The following is a 23,843-nucleotide window of genomic DNA, read 5'->3' on the forward strand; positions in this document are numbered from 1 at the left end:
TCCAATAGTTCCGTGCACAGATCCACTTAGATTTACCTTACCCCCGCCTGCGATAACCGTCCTGTTGCAGCTGTCACGATGTGTTTGGATCACATAGTGGCGTCAATGATGGTTCTTGGATGTTGAGATTCAGGTATTGTTCAGCGCTGACAGACAACCTCAAGCAATTTAATGGAGTGCCACCAAGGCAGCGGCATAACCATGGTTAGATTGAAGATGAGGGCGAGTCCGTACTTCTTCCAGCTCCGTGAAGAGCAACTCGGTAGTTTCCACTAGGGTTGACAAGCCCGCGGCCGAATCCGACCAAGGGAGATCAGACCGCAACATGTTTGCAGGACTTGGACCTCTCTGAATGAAACTGCAAGCCACAGACGGTGAGTTGTGGCGCGTGGGATCCGTCGATTTCAGATTTGGTAATCATATGTAAAGTCCATCGGTCACTCCGAAAGCTTTTTGACGTCCATACTCAACTTAAGGCCAATAATGCGATGGGCCCATGTCTCCTTGTTCCTATGTCCCGCTTTGATTGTGAAATTTACAAATCTCCAAGCATTGAATAGTGTTGCCTGAGAATACTGGGGATAATAATAACTCCATCGTTCACTAGCCACACCAATTTGCTTCGTCAGCCTCGCTTTTTCGGCCCTTCATCGACAGTCTCATGGTTCGGGCTCCACTCGGGTTTATTCCACATATTGTACGGGAATAAGTTCACTAGGGGGGAAAAGGGACCCGCAAGACCATGTGCGCACTAGGATGCGCGACTCCGCGTTAGGCTCAAGAATCTGAGATGTGTTCCACGAGGAAGAAGCTTCTGCCAGATCCTGTACAACGCTTGGCACGTCCCGCTCTCAGTGAGGCTAGGTTCGACGATCATTTCGGTCATGGATTATCAAATTGAATACACAATTGAGATATTCTTGAGCTCAATTCACGATTCAGCAAACGATCAAACCATAGTTCGTTGTATGCAATGCCGAGATTTAGACTTTGGGGGGGATTCAGGACAGCCCTGCGCGAGCCTGATGTTCCCCACAGATACGACATAAGCGCGGGCTCAATCCATGTCGAAGATCACAGAAAGGACCCACAGAGTGTTTTACTCGGTAGATGTTAGTACAAATAGTCTATCGGTGTGTATGTAAATCAATGATGGCCCAAATACAAATCCCCAACAGAAAGCGAAGGGGCCAGAAACCAATCTTGTTCACGAAGATGCGAACTGTCGATCAGCCCCGCCGACGTCAATAGTCGCACCGCCACTGCGGCTGATGATGTGGCTTGTTGTGGCTGAAAGTAAGGAATGGCTGGAGCGGTGTGGCGGTGGATCTATAGCCTTCCTCATTCGGAAAGTCCCATGCCTCGAACTTCGGTGGACCCGGAGATTGTTGATGGAGACCGGCACTTTATCACCTCTTTGGGATCATGACGGATTGTTTCATTGCTTTTGTTTCACCACTTCCGTTCCGCAGGGTGAACATGGATCATCCCTATTTCCAGGAAGACGGGACAAAGCTTCCCCACTTCTGCTTCTTGATCGTTGACCTACTAGATTGGGATGAGACATGTGAATCCTACATTGGTACAGAGAGATACAGTAGAAGTTGATTACTGCTGCCTACAAGAAAACAGTTATTGGTCTTGTTGAAAGAGTGATATGACCTGTCTTTTGGATATCTTTCTTCAAAGTCTACCGTCGACGACTCTGAATGCCGGTGAGCCCACCACGTCATAAGGCTATCAAAAAACCGCCTTGCCTTTTGTTAAAGGGTTGGGCATGGCTTTCTGCTTCTGTCTCTACCATGGAGTTGCGTCATGCGAGTCCGAATCGAATATAACAGAATGTGAGTTGAATATTGCATAGCTTACGACGATGAAACTGATGATGCCAGACCATCAAAACATGTGAAAGCAGAATGGTGGTTCTTGGGTGTTCAGAAAGCAGCTCCCGAGGTCCTTCGTAATGTCTGAAGCACCCGTCTAACCAGGCTATGATTCTCCCAAGACGAACCCACGGGGTGCATGCATAGATGCGTGCGTATCGCACATGATGAACAAAGCTAAGCAGTCCTGGGCAGAGATTTCCATACTCGGACAAAACGTGTGAGTGAGACTCGATCCCCATTCGAATTGTGTATACTGAATGGCAAGCAGAGGTATGGAAGTTCATGCTGTGTTGTCGAGCATCTATCCATGTATGTATGTTTCTATGAGGATATCAGTAATCAGTTATAGGGAATGAAAGCAGCAGACGGCTGATCCTAAATATGCGGAGCTCTCATAGTAGTCTTATCCAATAATAATCGTAGAGTCTTATATATGCTACATGTTCAATTTAGTGTACTACTGCAAGAACATTGAGAACTAAATCCGCCGGTCTTTTGCCGTACTTCGTTCGCAAAAGTCGGCTCGCAACTCATTCCTTCGCCGATTCGAGAGATAATATTTTAAACCGGGAGCCATAATAAGCCCAATAGGGAGGGTATAGTATGGCAGTAGTGCAAGGATTACTCTACCTCCGGGTTTCTCTAAGTACTCATGGCATCTTACCAGATGCGGTAAGTACGCAACTACTCCCGGAGGAAGGTTCAATTCGCAGTTATCAGACTCCCGACTTTTATTGAAACTCCGAAGACCACTGGCAACTCCAATCCTGCATTATTTGCTGCTTCACCTTCCTCGGAGCACATCCGTTGGCTGTTCCTCTATCAAAATGGCGCCACTAAGAATACGCCAGAGCCACTCCTTCACTCCATCGCCTCCTCGCCCGCCCAAAGGACCGTACACCCAACCAATCAATGTCACGGCTCATATCAGTGCTGCAGTCTGCGGTGAGCTCTTTGCGGGGACAGTGGGCATATTCATTTTCGCTGTGCTCTTTTGGAAGATCGGCAAATATATTCGATCTTTGAATCGACACAGGGTGCTGAGGGAGGGGAAATTGACAACAGACCGATTTGCCAGGACCTGGTATGGCTGGGTACCATCGGAGACACACAAGCGAAATAAAAGATTTCTCGCAAGAGCTTTCAAGTGGATACTAGATTGGTTGTCTTGGGAATCGAGCAGAACCGATTATAGCTGGGTCTGGTGGGATCCTGGTCAAGAGAAGAGGAAGAGTCATCTACAGTATAGGAAAACATCAAAATGGATTCCGCGGCACTTGAAGAGCTACGATCCCCCTACAGCTGATGCAATATGGAATCCAGGCATACCCATTGAATGCCACGGGACGTTGACCGGCGATGTCGATGAGGCGCAACCTTCGATCACAAGCATTAAAAGAGATCCATCGGAACTGCCACAGGTATCAGACCTTGAGGCTGTGCATAGCTCTGGGGAAAGAAGTAGCCAGGAGTATTTCACTCCAGTTGAGCATATGGGTGGAAGCCAAGAAAGTCACCGCAATCGAGATATTCAAAGCCATGACCCAACATTTCCCGCCAACGATCAAAGTTGGTTTCTTACAAGCTCGTCGCAATTGATGTATATACATAAGAAAACATCACCTTCGAGAATTACATCACTATCCGCTCCCGATATGGCCAAGACTACTGTGCGCTCTACTGGGTCCCTTGCAATCCAGGATAAGCGAGACACACCGGAGGCTGATGGAAATATTCCAGATGCACATAGCCAATGCGGCTATTCGACGCGGATTGTGAACTCGAGTAGGCCTGCTGGGGGTAATCAATTGGGCAAATCCCGTCTGTGGTCGGCAAAGATGCAGCTCAAAGCAAACCGACTACCACCTTGTGTACTGAGAGACTCATCTGGTCCGCCAGGAACTCCACTTGTCGATATGCTGTCGAGTCTTTTATCGGAACAAAGTGACTTAGACTCTGTCTTGATACGGCGAGAAAGTGGAACTGATAATCAGTTGGGACCATCAGTCAACCAACTCCCTATCTTGTTCGAACAACAAAAGGAAATGAACAAATGGGTCCCACAGGGCACGACTAATAAATTTCATACAGCACCAGCTAGCCTTTATCGACAGATATTCCGGGTGTCAGGGGACGAACAGCATCCAGACCGAAGCTACCAGCACTTAGGTGCTGCGAGAAGAACCCGGGCTCAGTTTAGTCCGCGAGTTGAAGGCCAGTCATTCTCACAAAACGATATAGCAGCTCCTAGCCAAACGGACGGACCGGCCGATGACGGTGGACTTTGCGATTGGGAGATAAAACTGATTGACGGCTTGAATCGCAAGCTCTTGTGGATATTTAATGAGACCACCCCCGGTCAGAAGCCATATCACTTTGCACAATTAGCCAACCACTGGCTAAACAGAGAGACATGGTTGGTGATCGATCCGGTATCCAGAGTACCAATTGATTCCCGGAGAGAGTGGGGAGATCCTCGCTTCAATGTCCCTTATCCGGAGCCTACGCATAGCCCCAAGCCAAAGTACCAAGTCGTCTCCCCAGAACGGGCATATAATCCACGGATAGATTCGTGGCGTGCCACCGTGAACAAGCAGAGAAGGATATCTGGGCTTCGAGATGCCGTCCGTACTGTGGAGCTATATGAGAACTCCCTAGAAGAGCCACCAGATGGGCATATTGATCCTGGAAGCTGGATGTTTCCAAGGCCTCCGCAGGGATTTGAGGTTTCCACTAAGCAAAAGAACGGGTGGTATGAGGGTGGTTCTGGCTGGCAAGAGACATTCGAAGACTGGCAGCGAGTACGCCGAGGTTACCGATTTCGCAAACTCATTCAAGGGGGACATGTAAACCGAAATTGGGTGAAAGGAGTTGCTAGTAGGGTTCATCAATGTTGCCGGTCGACATCTCTCAAGTTGATTTCCAAAGATACTCAACAGACCCCAACCGCGAGCTTGACTATCCATTGAGCCTCGCCAAAAATCCCTCCCTTTCACATCTAATCAATCCATTCCTTTGTCAGTATATCATGGCGACCTGTTACATCTCAAAATCTCCTGTGGTCCGTCCCATATCCTTACCTTACGTGCCTCCTGTGACATGCCCCAGATGATCTCGGGCGTTCTATCCTTACAATAGCATACCAAAACCAGTAGTCAACCGGACAGAGCTCAATCTGGAAAATAAGTAAATTGATGAGATTTTAATCGCTTGATAATGAAATATTGTAACTCTGGGTCCTCCTGTCAGGCGGCCACGGCGATTCTCAGATGCCAAAAACTCCGGTCCTTCCTTACTATCCAGCAGGCTTATACAAATAATTTCTCCGCCAGGGCCAGGTCGATGCGTATAATACAGATGCCGATGATCTCTCGGCAACAAGAAGAAGTGTGCTTGTGTTCGGAATATTGCAAAAGATCGAGTTTAGAAACCAGGGGGGTTCACACGCTGGCTGACACGAGTCCACTTGGGCAATTCTGGAAGTAAAAGTAAGTCAATCAGAACAGTTCAAACACCAAAGAGGTAAAAACAGTAGACGAAAAGATGGAAATTAGCGTACTGTGAATGCTCTTGCGGTAACTCTTCTCTTTCTTGTCGAAAAGAGTGTACTTGTCCTTCGGCAGCATCTCTTCCTCGCGGGGCATCTCGGCGTACCACCGCTCAACAGACTTTGCGCTTTGTCCGTTGCGAGCCAAGGCTGCGCTGAGAGTATCGACGACACGGTCTACAGCGCGTAGACGCTTGCGTTGCCGGGCTTTCTGGGGGGGAGGACAGACGCCACGGGGTCTTCCTGTGAATCAAGAAAAAAGAATGATTAATTTGCCGTTTTCTTTCAAAAAGTTACCATTCACAATGATATGCAGAATTCTCTTACCAGAGAAGACCTCCAAAGAGGGCATTCGTAGCTTTGAACATGGCTGCTGGACGTTGGCAAATGGTGAGTTTCCCGCAGCAAAATCGATCGTCAAGTCGGAACTGCGATTGGTCCGTGCGTCGCTCTATGCAATTGTTGCGGACTTCTCCCGGATGGAATCACTCCATTCCACAGCAGAGAAATATTTCTAATTTCGAAAATTGTATGAAAGTGGCACTTGAAGAGGCTCCTGCTTTCATATTTGTTAATGTCCAATATATCCTGCCGTGAGATGCGGTTTTCTAGATTGATTTAAACGTTTACCCCGGAGTTGCCCTGCCACGTGATTTGAATGAGAGAAGTTGTTCGCCGAGAAATCGGCGGCTTTCTTTCCCTGCGCATTCCGACTGTGACAAAAGGGTCTTGATACCCAGGCCATTTATTTGGTGCGTGCCTAAGACACGTATACAGTCTATGGATTATCCTTGAAGTTCACGTCTCTTCAAGCCAGCACCATGGACTCCGGTTCAACAGCCGAGGCACCCTCCCCCTCCCTGGAGGGCCATGTCAAACACGACGATGTGGGGAGTGGCCGGACTCTGTCGCGCATTTCTCTCCGGTCTATGCCATGCAGAAGTTCATGGAGGAGAAGAGTTCACTGCCCTTCTCGACTCAAGGAAAGACCCAGCGCAAAGGTCAAAGGGCTTGATTACAGGTAGGGCTCCCCACCATTATTTGCGCTAGCTTGTTTGAATGGCAACAGATAACTTACCAATTTGCCTTAGTCTCAAATCATATCAGTGTGTATGTACATCGAGCCGCTTCCGATTACGGGGAAAGATATATCGCCGGGGTGTGACAATGGCTGACATCATGTGTTGCGACAAATTAGTATGGATGATCCTTTGATTTGGGGATTACTTCCTATGCGGTTCTGGAATAAACGATGGTCTTTTGGCAGCCATGATATCTGTTTCCAGGGCAGGTCAGTTACAATTCTACTAGAACGCGTCTTAATCCGAAATCAATGCTGATAGAATCTGCAATTGGATTGTATAGGCCGCTTTCCTTTTTCTTCACCATGGGACAAGTACTGCCAACACATCGTCTGGCTCATTCTCCTTTTGGGGGGGCTGGGCCAACCTGCTATGACGGAAGCCATTCGATTGCTATCCAAGGGTCCCTTTACTGTCGACCACCACCCTGCCAAACCCGAACTCCAACATTTCAGCCTTCGCAATGTCTGCATTGATCCATTTTCAGACCTCCCAATCGCTTATACTACCAATGGAGAGGACGCTCACTACGCACCATCTGCATACTCATGTAATTCCTACTCATGGGTTCACATCTTCCCCGAGGGCAAGATCCACCAATCACCCCGCAAGACGATGCGGTATTTCAAATGGGGCATTGCTCGTCTGATCCTTGAGACAAGCGAATGCCCAGACATTGTGCCAATGTGGATTCAGGGTGTTGATGATATCATGCACGAGAGTCGCGAATTCCCTCGATTTCTTCCTCGTCCCGGAAAGGACGTGAGTGTGACTTTCGGATCTAAGGTTGATACCGAAGCAGTCTTTGGTGAAACGAGGTCACGGTGGCAGAAGCTGAAGGCCAAGATCGAGAAGGCTGATCCACAGTCTCGAGACCTTCCTGCTGGTGTCTTAAGCGAGTCACTCTTGACAAACAAAGAAGCAGTGGAATTACGCAAGGAAGTAACCTTGAAAATTCGCAATCTCGTTCTCGATGTACGCCGGAGCCGCGGTCTCCCCGATGAGGACCCGAAGGAAGGTCTAGTTGAGACTTGGCTTGAGGAGGGTCCCAACCGTGAAGGCCATATGAAGGATGATTCATGGGTCCGAGATATCTGATCCAATTGTAAAATTATCATGTACACATATATCTGTATAGAAATAAAGCTCTTATAGAAAGCCTCAATCACGGCTCTTGATTTTATCAACTCTACCATATCTTTTTCTACTTCCCAAGTTCAAATTATGATTAAGCATTTTTTTCAGCCTCTTAAAATGTGGGGGCGATAAACGATAAACGTAAACCAGGCAATGTTAGCCCGCCGCTTCTTGTCCTCCGCAACCACCCCGCAAGCACGATTTCTCATGCCGAAAAAGCAGAAGAAATCGTTCACTTATAAACCCTCAAGTACTCCCCATCATTCTCTCGGGCCATCTAGTACCCGTCAGAATGGTCAGTCCCATCGAGCTGCAGGCTCCACGCCTGACTCCGTCAATGACTTGATCAGTCACCTCCGGCGCACTCAAGTCTCGAACGAAAGTCCATCCAACTCGCAATCATTTGCATCGCCTCGGTCTGTTCATCCTTCACTTCGCAATTTACTGCATTTACCGGAAACCCCTCCACCTCGCCCGCGCCGAACGGTGTTTGGCACCCGACCAATCCGTCCGGTCCCAGGTCCGCCGCCACCGCAAAGCTGGCTATCAGGAGACACCGAGAACTCAGCCCGTACGGCCCAGGAAGACACGGTAGATATTTACAATGCCAACGTTATATATCGCCTTGAAAGGCTACCTGGAATTAAATTTCCTGAGGAACATTCTCTAGTCCATGCTGTCTTGATGTCTATGGCTCGTAATTGGACCTGGCATTTGGACTATGATGGGTACTTTCTGGCCCAGCTTCCTAGCCATATAAAGCAGCTCCTACTAAGCTACTTAGCAATTCATACATACGCTCAAGAATCGAAATTTCGAATGAAGGGGCTGAAACCGCTCTTCGCAATTGATGCAAACAACCCCGAAATCGACCAAGGAATATCCAACTCATCTGATGCAACGATCACCAGGTTAGATCTATCTCATGCTCTGGGTCGATGGATCAACTTGAAGGAGCTTGGTCATGAATTGCTACTGTCGACGAAGACAGGAGCTTTGGAGCCAACCCCCGAGACTCAGGAAGATGTCCCGCTATCATGGGAACAAGAGTTGGATTTGCAGGGGATTGGAGACGATGAATCTACACATCTGCCATCGTCATCCAGTATCCCAAAGACCATTGGCCAGAGAATGCGATTCAAAAATCTCCACCTTCTTTCCCTTGCGCATCCCACCCCCAGCGCTGCGAATTGGAATAGCTTGTTGCATCTCATGTCACACCTCCCGACTATCACCCACCTATCTTTAGCATATTGGCCTGTCCCGACCAGGACACCCAACGCGACAAATGCCACCATGGTCCATCCCACCAATCGCTCATTAAGATTCTCATACAGTGGCACCGATATGTACGCTTCAATGGAGAACAATTGGGCCGAGTCCGCGGCGATTCTTCGGCAACTCTCTCGCTCCATCTATTGCTTGAAATGGCTTGATCTCGAAGGATGTAGTGACTGGCTAGCAGCTCTGACCTGGACTGGTACTGACCCAGACGGTCGACCCTACAAGCCAGGCTCGAACGGGCCAGAATGGACCGGCTCATGGAGAGATGTCGAGTGGATCAATCTGGGCCCCGGCTTCGATTATCCCAAGGACGGCGAATGGATGGATGAAATTTCCAGATCAGAGACTCAGCTTCTGGACAGATTTGAGCGTTCTGAGGGTCGTCGGGATCTTTCGCTCGGCTCATCAATTCATGCTTCTGAACAGCCGCCTTCCTCTCCAAACGAAATGTGGAATATAGAACATGAGCGTGTCCTAGCTGCTTTTAAGAAGCGACGTCAGGCTTGGCAAGATGCCGTCGCTCAAGGGCGCAAAGTGCTCCGCGAGATCCAGGATCTGCGGGTCAAGGCCAAAGGGAAGTGGGTGGAGGGTCATGTCACAACAGAAGAAGTCAGATAGCCCCATTTCTGGAGCTATCAGTCGGGCAATGTATATTATAGGTTTCTGTGTTAAGATGGATCATAGAAACTTGTCAACTAGAGTACAGAAGAAAGAGAACGATTATTCAATGAAGATGAGAATGAAATGGAAGTATGCACATATAATTTCCTTTTTGGCTCCGAATAACTGTACAATGGTATCAATCATACTATCATGCACCGACAAACTAACACCCACTGCCGCTATCCCATCTATTTCCGACCCCGATTAAATGTTTTTAGAGGATCAACTTTGCCACCAGTTTTCTTTCCCTTGCCTTTACTACGATTGCGATCTCTGGCCTTGCGAATACGGTTCTCGTTGGTCTTTGTGAAACCGACATATCCCACGTCTTCCTTAGAGATACCCTTACGTCCCTTGGTAGGCATCAAGTAGTCAGGAACATGCTTCAGATGGGGCTGCACACGTGCCGCACGCAGTTCGCCGTCGTGTCGCAATTGTCGCAACTCATCAGGATTATCTTCGAAATGGCGCTTCAACTTCTCACTTTTGATCAGTTCCTGACGAATCTCACGAGCACGAGCTTCTTGGACTGCCAATCGAGTAACGGCGCGCAGGGCATCAGTCATACGGTATCGGAATGCGTCGACTTGTTGCATCTCAAAATGGTAGGGTCTAACTTCGTGGCCGAGTTTGCCTTGACGTTTCACAATCTTTCCAAGGACAGCTTCGTCATGTTTAGATGAGGGGACCGAGGTAGGCTTGTGTTTACCATACTGGTCGGCTGGCACCACGAAAGAAAGGGCCATACCAGCCTTGCCAGCACGGCCGGTACGACCGATGCGGTGTGTGTATGATTTTGAGGTGGTTGGAAGGTCGAAGTTCAAGACACAGGCGACATTCTGGAAGTCGATGCCGCGCGCCATGCCGTAGTCCTTCTCCTTGTTGGTCATCTTACGACGCTTGGCCTTCTTGCTTTTTCCTTCCTCAAGCTCCTCATCCTCACTAGATCCAATTTCCTCCTTGTCTTCAGTTCCTTCCTCGATGGCGTCCTGGGACTTCTTGCTCGGCTTGGCGACTCCCATGACCTCTTGATCGTCAGCGGCGATGATAATATCGTAAACACCTTTATTGAATTCCTCAACGACGTGAAGACGAGAGTTGATAGGGAGTTCTGAGTTGAGAACACAGCTCTTGATACCGAATTGCTCGAGGAAAAGTTTCACGCGGTAACACCGGTCAACATCGCCCACAAAAATAATGACCTTGCCCTTGACGAGTTGAAGTTTGAAAATAACGTATGTGAGTAGAAACTTTTCGTCTTCCGCACATTTGACAACAAATTGACTAACACCAGCACCTTTTTCTTCTCTATCTTCCAACTTCAGGATGACCGGGCTGCGGCAGAAGAGACTCTTCAGTGTATCCACCTCCGAGGTCAGAGTCGCGCTCATCAGGAATGTCTGCACACCACGAGGGATTGCCTTGGAAAGAAGATTGATATCCTCGTCATAACCGTATGACAGAACGAGGTCGGCTTCGTCGATCACCAGGTAGGAGAGTTTCTCGAGCGATAGGGCGGAATTGTTGACATTAGCCAGGACCCGCGTTGGTGTCGAAATAACAAGATCGGGGAAGTCGGCGAGCATCGTACGCTGGACGGCATCGGAAACTTTCTGTGTAAGATTGATGGAGCGGATATCCTTTCCGCAGAATGCAGTGAAAGAGGTAACGACTTTTTGCACCTGCTCCGCAAGCTCGCGAGTGGGAACCAGGATCAGGCCGGTGGTTGCTTTCAATGAGGAATCAGCCTTATAGAAATGGTCAGTATACTTCATACTCAGGTGCAGGGGCCGATAGATCTGATAAGACGAACAGATTTTTGTTGGAGAATGGACTGCAGGACAGGGAGAACATAGGCAGCAGTCTTTCCAGAACCAGTCTTCGCCCGGGCTGTTTTCTATTAGTATTTTCTGTAAAATGGAGCAGAGATGTATCCGGTCGAAGACTCACCCAAAATGTCTTTACCCTCGAGGGCCAGAGGAATTGCCTTGGCCTGCACCAATGTAGGCTTGGTGAACTTTTCTTTAATCAAGGCCTGTCGTAGTCGGGGATCCAAGCCCAATGCTTCAAAATCGGGTTCCTCTTCCTCGACGCCCGTAGGCTCGGGTGACGGAACATCGTTTGCATCTAGCTTACGCTTCATGGTTGTTATGTTGTCTATCAAATCTTAGACTGAAAAAAAAAGCTGCTTCATCGGCTTGGGAAATTTCGGCGGGCGGTGAGTTTTTCCAAGGCGGTGAATCTAGACCATGTTGGTGCCTTGTTTCTGCCTTACTATCTCAAGACATTTAGTGAATCATGAAAGAAGCAAGTCGTGCTGTGGCTTGCTCACAGAATCTAATTCATCATCTCTAGCTGTTTTATGTCGATGAAGCATTCGAAATTTGTCACTACTCATCATTCCCCGTACTTGAATACTCTAGGGTATATATTTCGTTTTCTCCAAAGCCATGGCGAAGAAGTCAAGCCTATGCTCCAAAAAATGAGACCTGGAAATGCCTCGGGTTTAAAAAGTGATGCCTTCGGACTTGTGGTGGCGCTAAATTAGCACCTGGGCAGGGATGCTGCTGGGACAATCGAAGATTGGGCTGCTCGAAACGCCCGGCGAGGTCTCGCTTGGCAGTGTCCGACCACCCAGACAAAGCGGTGGTTTTACTTTTTATAATTCTCCTCCTCCTTCGATCATTTGTTTTCTTCATCGTTTTCACAGCTCAGATTAAACGATCGGTACTATAGCTGATGCCTACTCGTTTATCGGCGACATGAATAAGTCGATGTCCGCTTTCTAGTCATGGCATCCTGGCCTGGAAGCTCGCGAAGTGATTCTGAACTGGTGAGCTTTATGCTAATGCAGAAAGTTTCAATTTTGGTGCTGTTGCTTATACTGTCGATATGATACCCTTAGACTTCTTTAGCTGGTCAATCATGGGGCAATACTAAAAGCGAGATCTACGCTGTCAGGCCCTCATATTTTTTGTCTGCTTCGACTAGCTTTGAATATTCTCCTGAGGATTCTATAGCCTGGTCAATTCCAGCTTCAACGGTAATGACTAGGATACATCAGCTACGTACTCAGGCGCCAGAGGTTTCTCCTCTTAGAATCAGATCGACCGCTTCAATACCTGGGCACAATACCGAGGAGCCCAGTGAACAACCAATTATCAACAGCAAGTATGCGACACAACTTGGCTATGCTACAACGCCATCGGAATATCCACAAGCTTCGAATCATTTGCCAGTACGAGAACAAGGAAATAGCACTCCACTAGCGAAACTTTTGGAAGAAGTGACCATACTCCAAAAAGATGTCTCTGCTCGACGAATGTATGTGACGCATTTGCGTAATGCATTGAGGCAAAGTCGTGAAAGAGAGCAACACATGCGGCAGGCTCTCCGAAGTACACTCGATATAATCATCCCTGGAGATGCAGGGCTGCACACACAGTGTGTACCACCGGCAGTCAACAATGCCATCTTAAACCTGCAGGTGGCAATGAGATCTTACCAGACGATGGAGGTAGAGTATAACGGGACAGAAGAGCGGCTAAGCAAAGAGGAATACCACCTAGATCAGCAGTTGACACAACTTAGCCATTGTCTTCATAACGTGGCCATATCAATAACCCAGCAAGAACAACACTCTGGCACTACGAGTAATAATGGCTCAAATTATGCCTCATCGGTACAATATGCGCCTCACAACGATACAAAGAACGCTTTACCCGAGCAAGAGGAATACGCCATCCTTATTCAGAACGCCAATATAATTCGTGAGAGGCTCGAGGAACTCGAGATAAAAAACCTAAACCTCATTGAGCAGCAGCGCCTCAAAGCCGCCGAAGATCTCATTCTCGACAACGAGGCAGATTTATTCTTTGACATATACGAAGATGAGAAGGAAGATCTTGAAGAAGATCTCAAGACCGCACTCGTGAAGATTGATCAGCATCCGGATCATAGAAAGCCTCGCGAAACCGCTGTCTCTGACGAGAAGTGGCGCGATATGTTGGAAGAATACCTCCCGGATCCCCCTGAAGACCAACCGTCTCCAGACATACTCCGTGCGTCTCCGTTGGAAGATCGCTCGCCCTTCTTTGAAACAGCGAGGCCTTTGCCGTGGAATAAGTCAAACTTCGTCAATAATTGGCTTCTATATCGACTACGTCATTCAGCGCTAGAGATTTTGAACTTCAAAAATCAGCCCGAGTTGCTTGGTTTGTTGGAGCGAGGATGGGATAGAGATAGCATCAGTGAGATGGCTATGGGCCTGTGGTTTGAAGATGGGGCCGCAAAGTTGGAGAAGGCAAGGAGCAATTCGGGTGTATAAGGATGCTACACTACTATCAATGCTTTGGTACACTAGTGCGGCTATGGTTTCCATCTTCGGACCTCTTCAGGAACTGTATTCAATAATTTGAAAATGATATTTATTGTATCACAAGCACTGTTAGTAACAGTGTACGATTGCCATGTCCAGGTCCTAGCTACTAGCTATTTGATGTCTTCGTCTACGCTCACATATGCCGGGAGGAATCAACTGCCACGGTAACCTAGCTCTGATACACTGTTGCTAAAAATCAACTCAAAGCTCTATGGTACACGTGGCTAACATGTTACAATTCTCAGCTATTGAAAGATGGCAATTCTCCTTTAAAAATGGTGTCTTAATTGAATCATATACCACACTGTGATAGTATAACTCCAGGATATCCTCGGGTGTCAACGGACCGACGAGGTTGATTCCGATACCCGGACTACCGGACCATGTGCGCAAAGTAGATCAGCAATACAAGGAGGCCACTTGCTTCATTTTGTCTCTCTCATATCTACTCGTCATATTCCATCTTATAGTTGACTGCCTTTACGTTCGCCTTCGGATTTGTACGATTGTACGGCCGCTCCCTGTCAGTACATACCTCGACTTCTCCTCTCCATCTCCCCGCACCCCGCACTCCAGCTACTATGGCCACCCTCAATGAGAAACTTGCGACTCTAGTGGAGAAATATACAGCTTGCGACGTACGTCTTGCAGTAATCCGCCTAGACTGATGGACATGGCTGTTTCCATCAAATCCCATTGTATACCCTGGTTAATCGTTCCACTCGTCAAATTAGGTATCAGATGCACTCCTCAAGCTCCAGGAAGTGCCAGCAGGCAGTACGGTACGAGCAGGATATCTGGCTGACCTGAGTAAGATCCCCCTGGAGAATTGATGGTGGAACAGTCTACTCTATTTGGACTCGCGCCAAAAGACATACGCGGTCCAAATGCTAGGAACATAATACCTCTAACGATTAAATTTCCAGCTCCCTTTTCCCCGATACTCGGCAGAAATGATAGAACACAGAAAATCGCCGCTCCGGCGACAACATTCAAGTTCATCTCCAAAGAAGATACACCACCGGCCATCGCAACGGAAAATCCCCAGAAGCACGGGTTTCCGCCGGGCAAGCACTGGGTCGATTATGCGGGTGACTTTGCCGCGGCCGATCCGGAGAAAGCAGGTTCTATCATGGTAATTGAGCAACCGGGTCATCAATATTGTGCCGTAACAGGTGGTATAATGGCGACAAGGATGAAGGCTTTGGGTCTAAAGGGGGCTGTTATTGGAGGAAGGATTCGAGATTTACGAGAGTTGCAAGCGACGGGGCTGCCAGTTCGTTTGGACCTTTTTATGCCTACTGAATATGGGATTATAAGGCTGATTTTGTATCTTGATATAGATCTGGGCTCATTCAACATCTACTGTGGGCACAAGTGCTGAGGCCAAGGCTGCTGCGCGTGATATACCCATTAAAGTTCGAGGAGGAGTGACTGTCTTCCCAGTAAGTTGAGTTTTTATCCAGTCTTTTACGATTAAGTGATTGATTTCCTTTCCACAGGGAGATATCATATTTTGTGATCCGTTCGAAGGCGTGGTTGTTATCCCGCGCGACTTGCTTGATCCGGTCCTAGAACTGATGCCCAAGTTGATCTCCATGGATGAGAAAGCCATTGAGGCTGTCGCGCAGGGTATGTCTGTGACGCAGGCTTTCAAGGAATTCCGGGCGTAGTCTAGTGAAACCTACGAGAAAATGACTTGGAAAAATTGTACGAAGTTGGAATGATAAGCAATATCCACCGGTCTATTCCGGCACAATTCATTGGAAGTGTGAAAATGTACATGAAAATTCAATCTCGCGTGGTATCCCCAGAGCTATTCAATACATATTCCAAGTCGTGCATGTAGAGAAGAAAAACAAAAGAAATCGCTGTGCAGTATACAAGAAAAGAAGGGGCGCAATATTTTACTCAGCCACCCAGACAGCGGCCATACCCATACCGGTACCGACGCACATGGAAGTCACACCAATCTTCTTGTTTGTGCGCTTGAGCTCAGTCAGAAGGGTCGAAACCTGGCGGGAACCGGTGCAGCCCAGAGGGTGACCGAAAGCAATAGCACCGCCCTTAGGGTTGATCTTCTCCTGCGGCAGGCCAAGTTCGTTGACACACCACACGCATTGGGAAGCGAAGGCCTCGTTGATCTCGTAAATGTCGACGTCGTTCTTAGTGATGCCAGCCTTCTCAAGGGCAAGGGGGATAGAAGCCCAGGGACCGACACCCATGAGCAGGGGCTTGACACCAACAACGCTAGCAGCAACGTACTTGCCAATGATCTTCTGGCCGAGACGCTCGGCAGTAGAACGCTTCATAAGCAGGACGGCGGCAGCACCGTCGGAGATCTGGGAGGCGTTACCGGCGTGGATAGAGCCATCCTTAGCGAAAGCAGGGCGGATCTTGCCCAGGGACTCGGCGGTGATACCCTCACGGATACCGTCATCAGCCTTGACGGTGATGGTCTTCTCCTCGCCGGTCTTAGGGTCGGTCCACTTGACATCGAGAGGAGCAATCTCCTCATTGAAGAGGCCGGCCTTCTGAGCCTTGACGGCCTTCTGGTAAGAAGAGGCAGCGAAAGCATCCTGAGCGGCACGGGTGACACCGCGATCCTTGGCCATGTCCTCAGACAAGACACCCATGGGAACCTTGCAGTTGGCGGACTCGGGGTGAGACTCGAGAAGCTCAGAGAACTCAGTAACGGCACCGGGACTGGATTAAAAACCGAATTAGCTGATAGCTCGGAGGGGAATCAAAGATGATTAATTTCAACTACTTACCCGTATTGGGAGGTCATGCTCTCAACGCCGGCACCAATACCAACATCGATCATGCCAGATTTCAGGGCATTGGCGATGTCAACGATGGCCTGGAGACCACTAGAGCACTGACGGTTCAGACTCTTAACAGCGGCGGTCTCGGGGAAACCCGCAACAAGGGCAGCAGCACGGAACTCGGTAGCACCACCTCCGGGAGGAAGGACGGAGCCAACAGCAATATCCTCAACGACCTTGGGGTCAATACCACTCTTGTTGATAACGGCCTTGAAAACACCAGCGAGCAGGTCGGCAGCGGCGGTATCCTTGAAGCCACCCTTACCACCCTTGGTAAGGGCAGTGCGCAGAGCACAAGTCACGACAATGTCATCGGGGTGCTTCTCGGTGATGCCGGCAGCACCCTTCTGGCCACCGAAGTGGGAGGAGACCTGGTTCAAGCGTTGCTGGGCTGCAAATTGAAAAGTTAGCCGGCTGAATCCCTTCGAAATTTCGCTATTCGAACTCTACAACAGCAGGTCTGCACGTTGCATGTGGCAGATGCTCTTTGTAGATCTGCTGACAGAGAAGTATTGTACTTACCGGAAGACATGACGTCAATCTGTGATAGGATCTGGGGGTCTAGTATGGGGAGTAGGGATGAAAAGGGGAGAGCAACACGGGGTAGGATGAAAAGCGATCCACGGCGTCCGGGGGAGAGATCTCTCTCTTTTAAAGTAAACGTGGAGCCGGTGGTATTTCCCTTGTTCGAAGGTATGGCCGCCGCTCAGCAGGCCGTAAAATGGACCTCGGCTTGTTCGCAGAATTGTTATTCCGCTCCGGTATAGTCACGTGGGTGGATGAGCCGGGGAAAGTGACATGTGAAAAAGAGAGTTGTGAATGTGAAACTGTCAACATCCACCACCAACAACCAAGACGTCATGCATGCTTTGTGGATCGGTCGGCCAGTCGGGTCCGTTTGGCCCGATCAGGATTGGATATGTACTCGGTATCCCATTTCTGTTGATCAGCCTTGAATGTGATTGTTCAGAGATTATCGGTAACTGCTCGGACTTTATTAATTGTGGAGACCTGGAGTACCTAGGGACACCCGCATGCTACTTAAGTGTCTACTATGTATGTTCACTCACACAGTAGGCAGTCGGAGTCGCACTTTTAGAAAGAGAACCCTATTTTACAGTAATGTGGCAGTGTAGAAATGCCAAAAACTTTGAAGTTGAAGCTCGTTTACCGTAGTGATATAGAATGAAATAAACGATAACCCCAAGCCATTTGTGTCATCCAACTTTTGAAGTTAGAACCTATAAAAATGATACATTAAGATTCCATGCTCGAAAAAGCGTGGATTATTGTACCCGGCGGACGACCAAGTATAAATGTTAACTCTAGTTTATCAAAAACTTCACTATAAAGCACAAGTGATAACCTTACACAAATGCATTAAAGGCGGAGCAGCGCAACTACGAAGGCGGTCAACTTATTTTTCGTCCGAACAACCACCGCTTGAACTCCGCACTCCAACAACTCCAACTTGAACTTTGCGCCTCACTCACTGTCTGTTCCAACGGAACTCTATACCAATGATCCGACAAGTATTCAGCGCCGCTGCATCCGCGGCGCGACCCAGCTGCACGATCCGGAGTGCAAGTCTAAATATCCAGCCAGCAACATGGTACCAAGCTGTACGATCTCAAAGCACACCCTCACCACGACAAGAAATCTAACAAAAGCTCGTCACAATACAGAAAACACCTCTGACCACAACTACATTGTCATCATCACGTTTCTTCTCAATTACAGCCGCATCGCATTTTACATCTACCATCCAAAAGTCTTCCTCGCCCTTCCGCCTCTCCACCGACAAACACAATGACGATCACCACTCTCCCTCCTACGATGACGCCTATTATAGCCCTTACAAGCCCAAACGCCAATGGCCACCAGATATGTCCAAACTCTCGCCTAAACATCAGTTTCGCCTGGAACGCAAGTATCGTCGGCGCGCGGCGTTGAAGTATGCTCGGCCCAAGTTCATCAAGACGGTCACTTTGGTGCAGTGGGGTGTCATTGGATGTGAGTTATACACAGAAGTCAATCCGGAGAGATAAAAATTGTACTGATTGTGCTAGTCGTTGCGATTTACGCCGTGCTCTTTATGAACTGGGATACTAAGGATACTCCTTTCGATGGGGTGAGTATTTTCTTACAGCGCCGGTCATATGAGATGAGCTTCAAGCTAACCAGTACTTGCTTTAGATCCGGGAGAATTTCTTTTCGGGACTGCAGGGGGGTTTTTTCATCTCCTGCGCCACCTGGACCGGTTAAGAAGGCTAATGATAACAATTGAGAATGTTGATAACGCATAGCGTCAACGCATTGTGGGCTCCCCTCCCTGTACATTATTTTCGAATTTGTACTTTATAATCGAAAAAGACATCGCGAGAAACCATTGGTTACTTTCCACTTTCCACAATTCCAGCCTGTCCTTCAGTAGCTGGCAAAATATATAGTCAACTACGCTCCCTAAGCTCGACTACCTGGGTCGTACACCAGCGTATCTTCGTCTCCAAAATCAAATTCAAGTGAATCAGGATGATCGTTCAATTCTCATTTCTGTCATCAATAAAATATCATGAGTAAATCCAGTCGAAACAGCAGGCGTCGCTATACCGCGAAGAGGAATGAAGGACACAGTAAATGACATCGACAAGGGGCTCTGACTTCTCCTCTCCCCGCCACCTGCACCGTAACTTGACTTCATCACATCATGTCTTTCCAGGATAATCTGTCTGGACAAATGAAATATGCAACTCCCAATAACACCAATAATGCCAACGCCGGAGTCAATAGAACCAAAGAAGAACTCCAATAGCGAAAATAGATGACCAGCACGATAGACTGGTAGGCCGTAAAATAAGAAATCCGTCAAGAACTCCGATCATGAACCATGAAAACACAGAAAGGGCAGACGAAATGGTTAGGAAAAACACAAGGAAAGAATTGAAAATGTGTCGGAAGGATGTTGTATCCTTCTCAACGTCTAGAGCCAGCTGCGCAAATCACTCGATGGTGTTCCGGGACCGGCAGGTGGTCGGTTCTCTGGAAGGTCGAGTGCAAGCTCCAGTTTGGGAGGCTGTTCCTCTAGGAAACCCTTCTTGGGACTACCAGGGGCTTTCTTGGGGGATTTTGTAGGCGAACCAGGTTCACCAGAGCGAGGTGGGCCCTCACGAACGGCAATGTAGGGCCAGCCATCATCAGCTGCCGCGGCAACCCAGGTGCGAAGACAATCGTGCACGGATGAATAGAACTTCTCTTTACAGGTGCGCAAGCTACCTCCCATGACTTTCTCGAAGCCAGAGGCTCGGAGCTCACCTCGGAGTTGGTTGCGCTCATCGATAGTAGGCAGGGACGCAATGAGACCGTTCAGTAGGTCAAGGTGCGCAGCAAGATAGTTCGTCGCATCCCATTCCACTCCGCCAACGTATGGAGCAGCGGGTACTGGGGGACGAGGGGGAGGAAAGTTGACGCTGGTAGTAGGGGGTTTTGTCTCCTGTAGTGCTCGTCTCTGTGAAAGGATCTTCCAATCTTGAACCTCCCTTTGGCAGAGGTATGACGTTCAAATGGTGCAGGAAAATCCAGAAAACCTCCTTGGTGACATTGGTGACCTCCTTGCACCACACCCGATAAGGACGCGATTGATATATATTGGCAATGAAGGCGACGGGTTGGTTTTCGTCCTCTGGAGATGGATCACGCAGATATGAGAGAATGCGCTTGGCACGGATGCCCGGCACTTCACCAGGGGAAATGGCGGAGAGTTGAGTGAACAAAAGATTGATGATAATGCCTCTAGTTGTGAACTCGCTCGGTCCTTTCTTCTCCTCGTTAAAAAGCATCCTAAGCAGCGCAGGGAAAAGCTCCCTTTCGATTCTGGTGAGATGAGCTAGAGCGATTGAGGTAGTGCAAAGAGCCTTAAGACAGAGCAATGCTTCGTGGAGGAGGGTGTCCTCATGGTCCTCACTGTTGTTGGTATTAGTATTGAATGCAAGACAAACTCCCAAAGGAGAAAAGAATTCTTACCGCCACTCCATCTTCATGATGCGGTATACAAGCTGCACAATTTCATCCATTCCCCCCTCCGTAATGAACCCATTGACCCAAGCCACAGTCTCATTGCGAAGCAAAAGACGGAGTTTATGGATCTTACCAACCTCGATCATCTCGGGCTTCTGGATTTCCCGCAGATAGTGCACAAAATCTGATGGGTCTGCGGCAGTGTCAACCGCCGCGGCATCTGTGAGAGAAGCCGTCGATCCAGCTGCTGAAAGTGTGGTGTAGACGCCAACAGGTTGGGACAGGTCAATTGAGCGAGGACGATGGAAGCTGCTTCCACTTTCAGGCCGAGCCTTCTTCCTGGAGATGAAGGCCCTCGGCCGAATGCAAAACCACGGCTTCTGGATCGTGACCGAGAGCTCTTACGGTCTTGAGAATCTTTCGTCTCATTGCCGCGACCTCGACGGCTATCGCCTGTGCCCGCGCTGTGAGGCGGGCCATTTTCCGTTTTGTCTTTTTGAATGAAGTCCGCCTTAATGTTGGTATCTAGAGACCGCATCTTGTCTCGCATGTTGTGGGGAATGTTTCTGGCATCCTACATAACAAATTAGTATACTGATTTAGAAAGATAGGGGACACCTGAGGGCGAACCAGAAGCTTCTCAAACTCGCTTTCAAGGTCTTTGGAGTCAAGGTGTTTGTGAACCTCAACATCCCGTTCCTTCGCATTAAATGCGGAGATGGCCGCTTGGACTCGAGACAACTTCTTCGGGCTTGACTGATCCTGTGAAGGTCGATTCACTGGGGACTCCGGGGCAGACATCTTGCGAGACCTTTCCAATCTATGTCCTTTTGTAGATGTTGTATCAATACATTCCATCGTGTGGCCATCGCGCGATTGCTCGCGTTGCATGGTGGTCCCTACGAGACCCTTTAGCTTTCTGTTACCCTCTAGGCAGTCTGACTTTGGCCTGGCCTTTCCCTCACCAGTTCTGGCAAGTGACGGTTGATGAAAGTCATAGAAGTTGCGCTGTTGGGCCGGGCTATAGCCCTTTGGGGTATAGAGGGAGACCTCATCTGCCACACTCCGACGTCGATCGGCGTTGGAGTTCTGCCTGGCACGGTTCACCGAGTCATTGTAAATCGGAGCCGATTGCGGCCACATTGGGGATGGAATTGGGGAAGGCATATTATCAATCAAATCGGTAGGGCTGCGGTTCTCTTTCTCGCGGCTTTGCTTGGAGCCATCGCCTTTACGTCCTCGCTGAGATCGTTTCAGGATAGCCGAAAGGCTGTTGGTTGACTTTGTCTTTTTCGGGTGCATTTCGTCGGAAGCAACACTGTTGGTTTCGTCGGGTTTGTCTTTGCCCATGTAGCTGCGAAGAGATTTGAGGGATACTGCGCTCTTCGTTTTCTTGTGGAGAGCGCCCTTGTTCTCCTTGCTTCCCGTCTTCTGGACGGTCGTGCCGCTGTCACCGGCATCTCGGTTAGGAACAATCTCGGATAGTGGGAGGTGACCGGGGCCTGGCGAAGGGCCATTTGCCCAGGGAAATGGGGAAGATGTTGGTTGTTTGGTTGGAGATGGTGGAGCCATGGCATCATCTGCGGACTGGTTTCGCTTGTGAGGTTTGGACATCATAGCCCGGAAGACCGAGGATCGAGCGGGAGGACGATTGGCATCGTCAAAGATCTGAGGGCCGAAAGTACTGGAGGCCATTGCTTATCACCTTTGACCAGCAACTGAGGAGGCGGAAGTGGGTTAGTTGAGATCAGAATCAAGTGGTGTCAGTTTGGAAGTATAGACATACGGGGATCAATAAACGCGGAAGAAAAAAAAACGGACAAGTCGCAAAACGGGCTGAGACAACACCGAGAAGGAGAAGAAGATGAAAAGAGGATTAAGAAACGAAAACAAACAGAAATGCGAAAAAGAACAAATGCAAATGCAGGGTGAACAACTTGTTCTGTAGCAAAACTAAAAAAAAGAGACAAGAAGAAAGACGAGGCGGATTGATATGGGGGAGGGAAAGAAAACAAAAAAGCGGGCAGCGCCGGGGCATTTGAAGCAAGTTCTACAAGTCACTCGCTGCCGTTGGCAACATGTATTGATAAAAGAAGATTCTCCACTTTCACTCGACCGGGTCTCAACTAGCGCAGTGAGGCGATCCTCGGGGTTGGCTTTTGGGAGTCTGGAGTGGGGGAAGAAGTAAACATCGTGCGGGCTGGGCAGGTTGCTGGGGGCAACGAGCGTTTGGGTGGCGGTCAATTGGGACGAACGAGCAGGTCATCGGTGGAGTGACGAGGGGAAATCAGATGAATGAGAGAATATTATGTAGATATTAGCTGCAGAGTGACATGGCAATGCATGTTTGCCTCTGAGTTGGTGATCTCTGTACATAGATGGTGTTCATTTGTGTAGTGGTGGAAGAGAAGAGAAGAGAAGTGTGGAGATCATTTCTACTAGTTACTATGTATATTCACTTCCAAGTTGTCTCTATTTCTTCATGCTGGATAATATACATTATACTATCTGCATAGTGTATAATAATGTATGTACCTTTTTGACGCAACATTGAGATCACTTGGACCATCCAATATTGTTTCCCTGGGTTATCTTGTTTGTTTTCGTCGATTCCGGGATTAGCCCTAGGTTAGTCCTGTTGAAGCCGCCGGCCTTTGGTATGCAAGTAGGACAAAACCCTGAACAGACTAACATTGGCCCTAGTCCTACATGATTACTTGAGCAGAAGTAGAGCAGAGTGGTCAGTGGGTTTAGTATTGTCACGCAATTGGGATCAAAACATCTTGAAATACACAATATCACATAACTATACATGGATGTATATACCTATAAGTTAACTATAAGTATCCTTAAGCCATTTACGTGCCCAGGTAGTCGTAGAGTATTCGCCCCGAGTCGTTACTAATCCATTCAGGTGGAAGTAGTTGTGACTACTAGTAGTAGCTGTGTACAAGAAGAAATAAGTAATGAGAAAGTGATTATTTACCTAGATAATCACTTTCACCATAACTAATAAATCCT

General features: G+C 48.5%; 10 protein-coding genes across 10 annotated transcripts; 6 read left to right on the plus strand and 4 right to left on the minus strand.

Moving 5' to 3' along the window:
* Positions 1-2,713: 2,713 nt before the first annotated feature.
* Positions 2,714-4,855, plus strand: N7469_010459 (uncharacterized protein; the record flags this gene model as incomplete). The annotated part of the gene is made up of 1 exon (XM_056649364.1): positions 2,714-4,855. One exon carries the CDS (start codon positions 2,714-2,716, stop codon positions 4,853-4,855), a length of 2,142 nt encoding a protein of 713 aa, XP_056496495.1.
* Positions 4,856-5,309: 454 nt separating this feature from the next.
* On the minus strand, positions 5,310-5,785 carry N7469_010460 (mitochondrial 54S ribosomal protein mL60; the record flags this gene model as incomplete). The annotated part of the gene is made up of 3 exons (XM_056649365.1): positions 5,310-5,362; positions 5,446-5,676; positions 5,761-5,785. 3 exons carry the CDS (start codon positions 5,783-5,785, stop codon positions 5,310-5,312), a joined length of 309 nt encoding a protein of 102 aa, XP_056496496.1.
* Positions 5,786-6,254: 469 nt separating this feature from the next.
* On the plus strand, positions 6,255-7,613 carry N7469_010461 (tafazzin; the record flags this gene model as incomplete). Its single annotated transcript, XM_056649366.1, has 3 exons — positions 6,255-6,454; positions 6,632-6,749; positions 6,777-7,613. 3 exons carry the CDS (start codon positions 6,255-6,257, stop codon positions 7,611-7,613), a joined length of 1,155 nt encoding a protein of 384 aa, XP_056496497.1.
* Positions 7,614-7,805: 192 nt separating this feature from the next.
* Positions 7,806-9,554, plus strand: N7469_010462 (uncharacterized protein; the record flags this gene model as incomplete). The annotated part of the gene is made up of 1 exon (XM_056649367.1): positions 7,806-9,554. The coding sequence occupies one exon, from the start codon at positions 7,806-7,808 to the stop codon at positions 9,552-9,554; it is 1,749 nt and encodes a 582-aa protein (XP_056496498.1).
* Positions 9,555-9,787: 233 nt separating this feature from the next.
* dbp9 (ATP-dependent DNA/RNA helicase) lies at positions 9,788-11,742 on the minus strand (the record flags this gene model as incomplete). Its single annotated transcript, XM_056649368.1, has 3 exons — positions 9,788-11,347; positions 11,413-11,489; positions 11,550-11,742. 3 exons carry the CDS (start codon positions 11,740-11,742, stop codon positions 9,788-9,790), a joined length of 1,830 nt encoding a protein of 609 aa, XP_056496499.1.
* Positions 11,743-12,645: 903 nt separating this feature from the next.
* Positions 12,646-13,926, plus strand: N7469_010464 (uncharacterized protein; the record flags this gene model as incomplete). Its single annotated transcript, XM_056649369.1, has 1 exon — positions 12,646-13,926. One exon carries the CDS (start codon positions 12,646-12,648, stop codon positions 13,924-13,926), a length of 1,281 nt encoding a protein of 426 aa, XP_056496500.1.
* A 635-nt stretch (positions 13,927-14,561) lies between these two features.
* On the plus strand, positions 14,562-15,653 carry N7469_010465 (RraA family protein; the record flags this gene model as incomplete). Its single annotated transcript, XM_056649370.1, has 5 exons — positions 14,562-14,618; positions 14,715-14,790; positions 14,907-15,256; positions 15,324-15,425; positions 15,483-15,653. The coding sequence occupies 5 exons, from the start codon at positions 14,562-14,564 to the stop codon at positions 15,651-15,653; spliced, it is 756 nt and encodes a 251-aa protein (XP_056496501.1).
* A 234-nt stretch (positions 15,654-15,887) lies between these two features.
* N7469_010466 (3-ketoacyl-coA thiolase peroxisomal A precursor) lies at positions 15,888-17,340 on the minus strand (the record flags this gene model as incomplete). Its single annotated transcript, XM_056649371.1, has 3 exons — positions 15,888-16,686; positions 16,755-17,199; positions 17,331-17,340. 3 exons carry the CDS (start codon positions 17,338-17,340, stop codon positions 15,888-15,890), a joined length of 1,254 nt encoding a protein of 417 aa, XP_056496502.1.
* Positions 17,341-18,328: 988 nt separating this feature from the next.
* N7469_010467 (uncharacterized protein) lies at positions 18,329-19,073 on the plus strand (the record flags this gene model as incomplete). Its single annotated transcript, XM_056649372.1, has 4 exons — positions 18,329-18,430; positions 18,494-18,821; positions 18,878-18,939; positions 19,005-19,073. The coding sequence occupies 4 exons, from the start codon at positions 18,329-18,331 to the stop codon at positions 19,071-19,073; spliced, it is 561 nt and encodes a 186-aa protein (XP_056496503.1).
* Positions 19,074-19,788: 715 nt separating this feature from the next.
* N7469_010468 (uncharacterized protein) lies at positions 19,789-22,517 on the minus strand (the record flags this gene model as incomplete). The annotated part of the gene is made up of 5 exons (XM_056649373.1): positions 19,789-20,313; positions 20,363-20,768; positions 20,829-21,161; positions 21,215-21,396; positions 21,453-22,517. 5 exons carry the CDS (start codon positions 22,515-22,517, stop codon positions 19,789-19,791), a joined length of 2,511 nt encoding a protein of 836 aa, XP_056496504.1.
* Positions 22,518-23,843: the final 1,326 nt, after the last annotated feature.

The sequence above is a fragment of the Penicillium citrinum genome (genome assembly GCF_028827155.1).
Source record: "Penicillium citrinum strain IBT 23319 chromosome Unknown utg000009l:1.0-4274883.0:1.0-4276374.0, whole genome shotgun sequence".
NCBI lineage: Eukaryota > Fungi > Ascomycota > Eurotiomycetes > Eurotiales > Aspergillaceae > Penicillium > Penicillium citrinum.